General features: G+C 44.5%; 1 protein-coding gene across 1 annotated transcript; it reads right to left on the bottom strand.

The window, feature by feature from the left end:
• Window positions 1-64: 64 nt before the first annotated feature.
• Window positions 65-10,835, bottom strand: prkd4 (protein kinase D4). The gene is made up of 19 exons (XM_079184508.1): window positions 10,780-10,835; window positions 10,137-10,303; window positions 8,224-8,362; window positions 7,278-7,409; window positions 7,028-7,182; window positions 6,736-6,931; window positions 6,118-6,201; window positions 5,684-5,843; window positions 5,240-5,363; window positions 4,566-4,643; window positions 3,540-3,756; window positions 3,360-3,385; window positions 3,103-3,175; window positions 2,454-2,560; window positions 2,190-2,351; window positions 1,250-1,348; window positions 899-1,166; window positions 403-488; window positions 65-236 (listed from the first exon to the last, which is right to left on the bottom strand). Exons 2-19 carry the CDS (start codon window positions 10,290-10,292, stop codon window positions 72-74), a joined length of 2,427 nt encoding a protein of 808 aa, XP_079040634.1. The 5' UTR covers window positions 10,293-10,303; window positions 10,780-10,835; the 3' UTR covers window positions 65-71.
• Between the last annotated feature and the right edge of the window lie 1,392 nt (window positions 10,836-12,227).

Here is a 12,227-nt window from a genome sequence, read left to right as displayed (position 1 = left end):
GATTGTTGTGCATGTGTAATGAACGTGAGTAACAACAGAACCCTCAGACCTTTCAACCCTCCGTGTCGAGGTCACATGTCGGGGTCGTTGTCGGGGTCCCAGCAGAGGTGTGATGGGAACTCCAGGCCTCTGTCCTGGGCGTAGCGGATCCAGCGCTCCTCGTCCCCGCGGTGCGTCAGATACCTGCCGCCCCGCCTCTGCTCGAACTCCCTGAGGTCACACCACAGCTGGAAGTCCTGCAGGAGGGACGACGAGACGGTGTCAGTTGGTTCCCAGTATATTCTACCTCCACATTAGTCTTTATATTACAATTATAAACTGGGAAGCCGAAATGAGCTTCTCAACAGAACCATTTTATAATCCTGCTCCCGTCAGACTACAAACAAGTGTAGTACATCTCACCTGCAGCCAGGGGTGTCCCAGGGTTTTGCCCACGCTGAACCGCCGTCTGACCGACACCTGCAGCAGGTTATTGATGAGACTCACAGCTGGAGACCAAAAAAGAGAGAGTGAGGATTGGAGACACCCAGTGGACAGCAGGAGGACGTACGTGTGTGTGGAACAAGATCAAAGCAAAATGAAAGAAATATAAATGAGAAAAGCAAACACGACTCTCCAATGTTTCCATAAATTAAAAGTATATAAAATCAGTATATTCATGAACAATGATTCATGAATGAAACTTTAAACGTTCACTGGTATTAAGTCCTCTTCTTACTAAGTCAGTTGAGTCATTACTTGATTTAAATTTGCATTTCTGTCACAGTTCCCGGCATCTTTAACTCTCCTCGATGCATTCTGTGCTCAGAAAGTCAAAGAAACATCAAACCTTGGGAAAAGAATGATGATGTCATAGCCGTGCCTTTTAAAAGCTGCAACAAAAAGAAAGCATCCGTACCCTCCAGAGAGATGGAGGCCCACGGCTGCCTCGGGTACATGAAGGCGGCGTTGGTGATCTGCTGTCGGATGTCCTCGTCCTCGTTGAAGGGGAACGTGCCGCTCAGGCTCACGTACATGATGACGCCCACGGACCACATGTCCAGGGAGCGGTTGTAGCCGCTGTTGCTGATCACCTCGGGCGCCAGGTAGGCCGGCGTGCCCACGACCGAGCGACGGAAGGACTTCTCGCCGATGATGCGGGCGAAGCCGAAGTCGCACAGCTTCACCTTCAACACGGGGCGGTGGTCAACGCGCTGTTAGAGCAACTCGTCCTCAAACGTGTAAGCGTGAAACTATAAGAAAATCCCACCTGAGGAAAAGGGTCCGCGGAGGCCAGCAGCACGTTCTCAGGTTTAAGGTCACAGTGAGCGATGTGTTTGAAGTGCAGGTACCGCAGAGCCTCAAGGATCTGCAGCACAGGCAGAGGACACAAACATGAGAAGGACTAGTTATAGTGCAATGTATTAATGCAGGAGGTCAAGCAAAAACATTCATATTTTAATGGATGCTGAGAGACACTTTTGTGGTGCACCAGTGGGGATCTTATGTTTGGTTATCAACTGAAAACTGGATTTTTGGATGAAAACATACAAATCGAATTGAAAAAAGGGCGTCAAACGGGACAAGCAAGAACACAATCTGGCTGTAATTCTACTGTTACTGGTAAAAACTACCCAGTGATGAAGATAAATAAGCATTACAAATAGGTACATATCTATGAGCTGTGATCGGGTTAACCAAAGAGTGATGTTCCCTCCTCTGATTGTTTATTTAGAGTCCAGAAAATCCAAAATCTACAGTATTACACCCACAGAAAGTCTCAAATCGTATCTTATCTCAGGATGGGAATTTATTTATGACAGAACCGTCCTAACGGGGGTTTCTGAAGTTAGGAATCCTAATTTAGGATGGCAATGACGATGAAGACGGGGAACAACATGAAGACTACAATATAACGACTGACAGGCTACTCAAACTGTTGGACGACGCTTTAAATAACCCGGACCATGAATTAATCAACTGCAAAGACAATAATTAACTTTAAAAAGTGTGTTTCTTCTTCTCCACCGACACGATTAGTGCGTCCACGACAGCGAGCGAACCAGAGACGAGTGAGAGTCGTTAATATTATTATTGTCCCTCTCAAGTACATCTTTGGAACTTCAGAAGTATTTAGGATATTTTCTGTTGGGAACAGCTGTCATAAAACATAACGTCCAGAGCGTTTATTGACGATGAAGCGGTCTTACCTGAGCGACCAGGAAGCGGGTGTTGCGTTCAGGGAGTCGGCCTCGCTCACTGGACAGGATCATCTCCAGCATGTCTCCGTGGAGCTTCTCCATCACGACGAAGACGTACTCCAACGTCTCGAACATCCCCTCCAACAGAACCACACCGAAGTGGGACAGATTCTGGGCAACACACACACACAAACACACATGTATATATATATATATTAGATGGTAAAGATAATAATCTTTAAATAAATACGGAGATGAAACATGCCTTATTACCTGCAAGATGGCCACTTCGTTCCTCAGCTGTCTCTCTAGTTTGTTGGGGAAGCGCGTCTTGTCGATGACTTTGATGGCGACTGACCGACCCGACTTCCTGTGAGTACCTGAGGAATGAGGAACAACTCAAATTACTTTATTTATGTTTCCTCATTTTGCATTAAGTCAGTTCTGGTAATGCTTTAAATTAGATGTCTGTCATTTCATATTCATTTCCTGGAAAGTGTCTTAAAAAGAACCCTGTGACTCAATCAGCACACTTCTTATTAATTACAATGAATTGCCTTTTATAGTTTCCCTTACTCGGGACACACAAGGCCAAAAATGTCAAATCAGTCAAGGGGGAAGTAATCAATTATGAATAAATGATGATATATATGAAGAATGAAGATGACAAATATATGAATTATTGTTTATATTTAAAATGAGTAAAGGAAATTCTTCTAGAATCAACAACTGCTAACAAAATTCTAACATTTTCACAGTTTTCCCTTTAATAAATACAAGATAACGGTGATTGCTTTTAAAGAACTTATTGTAAATTAGGGAGCCATAAAGTAAAAGGTCAACATTTTCATCTTTGCCTCGGCTGCAAACCTCCCAAAGAAGATAAACTGGTTCTGAACACGACAGTGTAATAATTGAATACCTTTGTACACCACTCCAAACTGTCCTGAGCCCAGCACCTCGTCTGTGGAGATCTGATACACTGAGCTGATGTCCTGCAACACACACACACACACACACACACACACACACACACACACACACACACACACACACACACACACACACACACACACACACACACACACACACACACACACACACACACACACACACACACTGAGGTATGAAGAAGTAGTTCACTGGGATTAATTATGAAAGTATAGAGTTGATTCTTACCACGCCGTCACTGCATAAATCTTTATCTGTAATCAAAGCATTTTAATAAACATTTATTTGTTATTAGACATAATGATATGTTCATAGAAGGTTGCCTGAAGGTTTTTTCACTCATTACATCATGTTTCAACGCCTACTTAAAGTGTTGCGTAATACTTATTTATGGTGTTGCTGGCTCACCCGGGCTCTCCTCGCCGCGTCCTCCCCCGCTGCTCTGCACGGGCATCAGAGCCTGGCGGACGGCGCTCTCCCAGGACGGCCCGCTCCCTCCGGCCAACACGCAGTACACCAGCGAGGCCGTGACCACCTCCAAGGTGTGGGCGCTGTTTCCTGGCAAAGAGGGCACGGCGAGCTGGGCGGGGCCTCGGACCTGCAGCACCTCGGACAGAGCGATCTCCTGAGAAGAGAGAAGGAGAGATTCAGAGTGAAACACCAACATGTGTTGTCTTTGTTTGGATTCTTTATGTTGAGCACTGGTTCGTTGTTAATAACAAAATAAAGCTCTGCCGTACGTCACAAAGTCTGATATCAAATTAGTTTGGATTTAACTCCAGAGACCAGATTTTGTTTGAATATTGAATTAAAGGAACATCCACCCATTTTCATGTATTCCATCTTATTGAATGTGTGTATACACATGTGTGTATAGTTCATATATGTCTCTTTTTCATAACAATCTCTTTAAAATGAAAAAGAAATAGATCTAAATGACAGGAAAGCTATATTTTTGGTACAAGATACTTTCTTTTTTTCTTTATTCTTATCTTTAAAATCTACCGTATCTTTTTTTCTCATGGCTTGTATCCATTTATGTTTCCAGTGGCGGTAATAATGCATTTTGAAATAAAATTAACTTGAATTGTTGATTAGTTGACAGTATAAAATGAGGTAACTTGGTGTCTCACTGCTCCTTTACACTGACTTTTACTTATATTGTATCAATACACCATCACACTATGTATTGTCCTTTATGAGTGTTCAAAAGCAATATCAAACTTACCTAATATTACATTTATACACATTTCTTTGCTGATGTGGATTTTTGAATTCCCTTTTTTCTAGATTTGTTGCTTAAAATAACTGCTTGAATTGTACTCATAGAGAACTATAAGCACCCTGTGTGTTGTAGTGATTTTTAGGTGCCAAAACCAACCTGTTCATACTAAAAATGATTCGATATCAGAAGTGTTTGCTGGTCAGCTCTACCTTGTAGTACTTGGTGCTGCTCTCGTTCTGGTACAGAGTGATGCTCTTCCAGTCCAAGATCCAGTAATGACGCTTCCTCTGGGAAAACAGACGACAGGAATAATTCATGATGTACAGTACGTTTGTAGGAAGTTAATGAACCACTTAATCCCAAAGGACGCATTACGGCAGACTTTCCAACTCGCTGTCTTTGTCAGTCAGGTCCATTTATGCCGACCTGAGACCAAATGACCTTTGTGGTCATGATCGATTGGTGTTCATAAAACTCAAACGTCTTTTTTTTCATCTTGATAAAGTCAAACACATTTAATATTATTGTACGTTTTCTAGTGTAGACAGACAGTAAACATGGAGCTCAAAGGAGGCGCAAGAACGTCAACAACTCTTGGTTCTCTTGGGCGGTGAGAAAAGAGAAGGAACTGGCAGAGATGTGGAGTGAAAAAGCGTGTCCTCTTTTATTTGTACCGCGATAGAGCGGAGACGGAAAATGAACTTCCCAAATGAGCCAAAGAGCAAAGACAATACAAAGAATGAATAGAAGACATGTGTAAGTATTTCTATTTTATGTTTATCTGCAGTATGTTCTTTTTTGGCAGAAAACATTCAAGTGTTGCATATCTTGTCTTATACCCATAAACACACTGAGTGTGTGTGTGTGTGTGTGTGTGTCTCACCAGTGTGTCAGTGTTGGTGTGATGCAGCAGCCATCCCTCTCTCAGGACTCCTCCCGCTCTCTTCTTTGAGTGATGCACCGACTGGATGAGCCTCATCAGAGGGATGTTGCTGCTGAAACACGGACTGAAGGAAGACAAAAGGACAAAAGGACATGAAACAGCAGAGGCTGATTTAGGGACAAGAACTGATTTAAACTCACTTTTCGTTACACTGATGGAGCAGCTGTCGCCCTGTAGTGTCTCCTAAATGCCTCTAGGTGACAGTAAGCTCCCTGCCTACAAAGTTTATGATGAATTCAGTGATGGATAACAGGGAAGATGAGTGTTTCAGTTTGTGCAGCAGTCACATTCATCAGGGACACCGCCCGGTGCCAACAGGATGCCGGAGTCACCTTTAAAACCCCGATGACATCATCAGAATAAATGAACGACCTCATCTCTGACCTCATCGGCTCTCGCGGTTGCTCGTCTTCCTTCGTCTCAGTCGTCCAGTCTCCGTCCGTGGACATCTCGTCGTCGGACGTTTCTAGTGTTGTCGTGCGGGTGAGCTCTGAATCATTGTCCTCTGGGTCTGCTGGGCAGCTGTGACCCGCTGCTGAGGATTCTGGGAAAATGACATCATGTGCAAAAGACATTAGGGCTGCAACTTATGATTATCTTAGACATTTTCGGTTAACTGAGACAAAAAAAGAATTGTGAGGAAAGCCAACGTGAGGTGTTTAATAACTGAATCTATCAAATCTCCTGGAGATGGGAGGGTGAATCAGCCCTTGAGTCATCACGGGGTTGCGAGAACAGAGAGCATTGATCTAACAGGAGTTACTGTTCCAGGCCGGAGTACAGCGTGTAAAGCAGACCTCCAGGGACGGACCGCTCACCTTCCCCGTTGATGCCTCTCCTCTCTCCCGGACAGTCTCTGGGGACCAGCAGCTCACAGCGCCGATGGCAGTTAAACCTGCAGTCTGAGAAGAAAGTCAGAGAAGCAGAGCGACGCACTCAGTCACATCATGAAACATACAAAATGACAGCGTCAGACTTTTGCATCTATAAATGTGATTTAAAGATTAGTTTCCATTTCAGACGGAGCTTCCTGCTTACACAGCAGACACACATTGGTCTCTTTGGACCCAGCTCATGTTTCTGAACCTCGAATACACAAATGTCTCATCAACGCTTCTAAAAATAGCCTCAGTGTAAGAATATGTTCATAGATTTTTAACAAGCTCATAGACGTTGCTCAAATATCATGCCAACTCCAGACGCTGAGGAAGACCGTGGGACGTGGTTGAAAGCTCCAAAAAAAAAAGTTAACCAATGATGACGCGATCTGCTCTTCATAGGACGAAAACGTCTCGACCAAAAAGTGCAAAAATGTGACCGTGAAGCCTGAATCATTGGAATAAACATGTCTGCTTGAATTGGTGGAACTCAAACACTTTGTAACCCGAGCAGAAGGAAGCCCCCCCCGGCCCCCCCGGCCCCCCCCGCCCTCTCACCTGAGCACTGCAGCCCCTGTCTGAAGAGCCCTTTGAGCAGCCGGTGGCAGTACTGGCACACGGTGGGTTTGGTGTAGCTGTGGATGTGGAAGGTGTGAGGGACCTGAGCCCTGCTCGTGTCGCCGTAGCCGATTCCCAGCCAGACCGGGGGCTCTGCCCACGACACGGGCCTGGATGAGGGCTTGGACATGCTGATCTGGAGAAGGCCGGATGGGGAGAGCCGTAAACGTCTGAATAGAAGTTCACTTTAAGGGAACTTTACCTCCTTTACGCTCATTTTTACTGAACGTACCTCTTCCAGGCTGCCTCCTGCCTGGTTGGACAGGGAGTGTGTGCGGGGTCGTCGGGGGGGGAACAGGGAGAGGCTCGTGCTGACCTGACGCCGTGCTCGGCTGCAGTCGTTAGGCAACAGGAAGGCACAACGTTTATGGAAGTCCAATCCACAACCTGAGGAAAAGGAGAAACTGACAATTTTAATAAAACAAACAAATATACTTTTTAACACAACTGAGGGGAACGATGAGGCGAGCGAGTTTGTTTACCGTCACATTTTAGCCCCTGCCGAACGAGGCCCCACAGCATTTCCCCACAGTGGTGGCAGAAAGTGGGGGTCCGGTACGATTGGACCACCAGGGTGTGTGGACGGATCCTCATCTCGGTCACTGACGCTGATCCTGAGTGGGATAAAAAAAAGATGGCGTACAGTCAGTGCTACTGCTAGTGCTACGAGTATTTTTGACAGTACTTGACACCACTGACTTGTACTTGCATTGCATTTGATTAACAAATCTCATCTTGTTTTGCATGTTTGTTTTTTCCGGTCCTGAAGCAAACCGGCTCCACTTTTACATGTTTTTCCTTAATGCTCACCACATGTATTCGTATCAGCTATTAGGTGGTATATTCGTATTGTGATGCATATGTTGTAGTTTCTGTTCTGCAGTAAACTAAATCTTTTCCTGCTATCTAATGTTTTTAAATGGCAGTGAAAGATGTGAAATAAGCTTTTGAGAGCGCTGCTTTTTTTCCTGCGGTCTTTATGGGATTTCTTTTTTTGCAGCATTTTTGTGTTCCGTGTCCAAGAAGTCAGTGTGACTGTTACGTAAGGAGGCAGACCTGCCAGAGTAAGCTTCACGGGAGGATTTAGCAGCTTTGTAGTGCTTGTTGGCTCTAATGCGTCCTGACTCTGCACCTCACAGATAACTTGACAGCCTGTGTGGATCCGAGCAGTGTGGAATGGTAAAAACAGACCAAGGGAGCAAAACAATCGGGCCTTTGATTTGTAAAACAAAGTGTTTTATGATTGTTTCCCTCCAAATTTAGACTCCAATGCCTCTTAAATAACACTGTTATCTGCTGTAACACAATGATGGCTCGTATTTAAAGTCCAGATCTGGCAGCTGTACTTTCTATCTTATCTTATAAAATATCAGACAAGAAGAATAAATAACTGCAACATAATACGTTTTTTTTTCTCTCTTGGCTGACCTGCGACGATGACCTCGATGAAGTCTCCATCCTGCAGCTCGTCCTGTTCCGTCAGACGTTGCAGCAGCTGCTCTGAGGCGGACTGATGTCTGAACAGCAGAATCTTCTCCCCGACACCGACCACGCTGCAGTCTGGAGCCTGAACACACACACACACACACACACAGGTTGAGACTTCATCCAAGAAACCAGCTACATTTAAACCTTTTAAAAGTGCTGCTAGAACGAATTACGATCCACCAGCTGGGACGAAGCTGATACATAGATCACGTATTCAGCTCTTTCATCACTTGTTCCACCAAAAAGGTCAATGTGTGTAACTGCTGAGTGTGTTACTGTTGCCTGGTCAGAGAGAAAGAGACGGAGAGAAGCTCAACATTCAGAAGGGAAACACTTCTGTAAATCTTTTTACCGACTCGCACCATGACCTAGTTGTGCGGTCTCATGTGCTCGGTGGATAACAGATCAGAGATGAATATGCCACACGGCTGAGAAATGATTCTGAAGATAGATAACGGGAGCTCTTCTTTGAGTTAGGTCATGTAGTGAGGAGGGGCAGAGGAATAGAGAGAAAACTAATCAACCAGCAGCATCATCAGCTAGGTCTGTGATACGAAGATCATAGTTGAAAGGAGCGTCGGTGTGAGCGAGGCAGACTGTGTGTGTGTGTGTGTGTGTGTGTGTGTGTGTGTGTGTGTGTGTGTGTGTGTGTGTGTGTGTGTGTGTGAGAGAGAGACAGCAGAGGGAGAAGCTGTGGTTGGAAAGTTTGCTGCGCTCTCTGTGACCACAGAGTCTCTATAGCTGAGGCAGCTTGAAGACCAGACCAGCCGACACCGAGACACCTGCAATTCATGAACATCTCTATTTGACCTCAACGACGGTTTCAACGCACCACGAACCGACTTGATTGCAGATTAAAATTCTACTCTCATGAAAGATTATTAATGGATTCAAGTTGAGTGACAGGAGGTCGTGAAATTGAGGGTTTGAGGTTTTAACATTGTCGACAGAATTCATTCATAACGGACCGAATCCTGAGTCTGGTTCTCAAAGCTCCTGTGTTACCTGCTTTATCAGCATATAACGCTGGTTAAATCAGATTTAGAAGATACACTCCAGATTAAACCACTACAGCATCATTCAAACTCTGTCCGTGCAGAAGCCACACTAACCGACACAATCCTCCTTCATGCAGACGGTGACCTTTCAAAGTCCACTTCCTGACTCTTCTGAGAGGCTATACGTCAGCTGAATACTTTCCAAGTGGGGCTGTGTTGAGTCGGTCACAGATTACTCAGCACTACAAACTTATTAATAATAATAATAATAATAATAATAACGCCTTTTAGCATCTTTTGGCTCACTTCAGCTCTCTGAGGCTGCTGCAGGTCTCCACTGGAGCAGCTTGGGGTCGAGTGCAAATCCCCCAAGAACCTCTCGATCAATGCGATTACATCTTCAGAGTCAGATTCTACCTGCAGGTGAAGGCTTTGAACCACCTCATTCTGACCACAAGCTAAACACTGTTTCAGTTATAACTGGTAGTTACAGTGACTTTTATAAACGGTGTCTAATTGGTTTTAACCAGCAACATAGAAGGAGTTTACAATACAGAGGAAAGGCTGTTTCAAAAGGATTGAAACAGACACCACAACCATTTCTAAATAAATCAGTCCACCTTGTTAAATTTGGTATTTTACACTTCCATGAAGATGGAGGATTCACAGGAAACAGATTTAAATGGTCAAATCGATCAGAGGCCGCAGTCTCCTGACTTTCCTCACCTTGTATGAGTCAGGAGCCAAAAAACACTTCATCCTACAATGCCCATGATGCCCAATAGCATCTTTCATTAGTACATTTGATGAAAAAGCCCCTTTGAGGCTCCTCACTTTCCTCACTGCTGGGATTACCTTGCGCTCTATGATCTCAGCAGCCAGCCTCTTGGCATGGCGATAGCTCCGGTTGCCAGCTGGGACTCGGACCACCTCCCTGAACAGGCCGAGCTGGAACTGGACCAGACCCGGCGCCGTGAACCTGCTGGGGCCGGAGGGGGTCACTGCGAACATGGAGGAAGATCCTGTGGCAACACGGGATGATTACAGGAACAAAGAAATGTTTCTTACTTTGAGAGTTATTGATGAAAAGAAAAGACAAAATACTGAGATTCAATGAAAAGTTATTTTCTCAAAACAAGCACATTCTAGGCTAAAACTTTAATTTCTTAATGACGGATTAACTTTCAGGACGCTTTATGACCGCTCATCATCTAAAATTGTTGCCCAACAACTGCAGTACAAATTTTCTATAATGAATCATCAGGTTAAGTTTAGCAAGTGACACATTTCAAGAAGCAAATTCCTTTTTGTCCCTAAAAACAGACGTTAAACACCGATTGATGGAGAAGACGTGACAGGACATCAGGTAATTCACAGAATCACGATCAGCTCATTATTCAGATACACAAAGAGTCACAACTAAACTTTTTAAGTTTCCCATTAACAAAATAAAAACACTGAAATAACATCTGGAAACACTAAACGTAGGTAACCTTACTTTCTAATCGCGTGTCTCTCAGGCTCCTATCTTTGACCTCAATCGCAGGACTGTAAGTCAACGGTGTGACAGCTGATCGGTCTCTCGTGGTGCTGCAGACTCAACGTGCACTCTGGTGGGTCTGGTTTCCTCTTTGTGGTGCTCGGCTGTCGATTGAGACAGGAAGTCACACACAGAGAGAGAGAGAGAGAGAGAGAAAACACACACTCGCCTTTGTGGAAGCTGTGATGGTGCAGCGTACGGTTAACACACCCCACCAGCCTCAGCTGTGAAAACTCACACACTCTCACACACACTTTGAAATGGTCAATATCATCTCCACAGTTTCTGACAAGCACGGATAAAAAAAAAACGCACGAGACACGGAATTAGTTTGAAAAGTGGAGTTTGTTTTTATTGAACCTTTGATAAAATACACATTATCTCGGCCCCTTCACAATAAGATCCATCGAATCGCCAGCAATACAGGAGCTGGACTTAAGCCCCCCCCCCCACACACACACACACACACACACACACACACACACGGCCCTCATAACCACAACATTTACCAGCCGGGGCTCTGAGTCACTGCACTGATCTCCATAAATATTTGGACATCGGAGAAACAGAAAGATCCAATTAGTCTTTGAAGCTTTGGATCAAAATCAGCAGCAGTCACATTATATTTTCCTCTCAGCCGGTTAAATGAGCAACATTATTGTATTAATGTTCATATATTTATGGAGTTTGAGATTAATAGAGATGCTTGAGAACTTCCTGATTAATACAGTAAAGGATGCTTATTATCGGTCTTACAGTTTGTGTGTGTAGAGGAACTTCTAGACTACAAATTAGTGTTTCACTAACTTCTGTACACAGCTACGTGTGATTAGAGGAATTCCCGTCATTCTTATGTGACCAAGTGACATACAGGTAACACATATATAAATGTTGTATACGGATAATTCTGTACATTATTTGCTGCGAACGACACTTAATAAAGCACTTCTTTCCAAAACCACTTCTCATTGTTTCTTTAGTAACACACTTCACTCCTCTTCTTCATTAGGATCCCAAACCTGCTCCGCCTCGCACATTCAGCACAATCAGCACAATCAGCAGCCGATCGAGCAGTCAGCACTAGTTTAGACTCGGCAGTGTGACGTCATCCAAAGGTGATTTCATCAGAAGGCCGACCTCAGGTCTTTTGGGGGCGTATGGCGACGGTGTGCACGCACCGTCGTGGACAAAACGCCTTCACAACAAACCCGCGTCGTCCTCTCTTTGAAATCAAACTCAGGTTGTCAAGGACAGAAACGCTGTTTTTTCGGCTTTCTTGTAATCGAAAGCGATTCCTTGACAATCTGATGACAGACGAGGAAGTGACGTCACGACCCGCCGAGCTCGTTTTTGACTTGGTGTACATTCCGTGGACAGTTCTCTTGGTACCGGTCATATTTTGGTGG

Source organism: Pholis gunnellus (genome assembly GCF_910591455.1).
Source record: "Pholis gunnellus genome assembly, chromosome: 23".
Taxonomy (NCBI): domain Eukaryota; kingdom Metazoa; phylum Chordata; class Actinopteri; order Perciformes; family Pholidae; genus Pholis; species Pholis gunnellus.
Note: the sequence above shows the minus strand (reverse complement) of the source record. Positions and strands in the feature narration are given on the sequence as shown.

Excerpts from the sequence above, each read along its gene's own strand:
- prkd4 (XM_079184508.1), bottom strand. The coding sequence starts at position 10,292 with ATGTTCGCAGTGACCCCCTCCGGCCCCAGCAGGTTCACGGCGCCGGGT. Across the intron at positions 6,932-7,027 it reads CAGGAGGCAGCCTGGAAGAG|ATCAGCATGTCCAAGCCCTC; the intron begins GTACGTTCAGTA and ends GGCCTTCTCCAG. Across the intron at positions 3,176-3,359 it reads ATTTATGCAGTGACGGCGTG|GACATCAGCTCAGTGTATCA; the intron begins GTAAGAATCAAC and ends TGTGTGTTGCAG.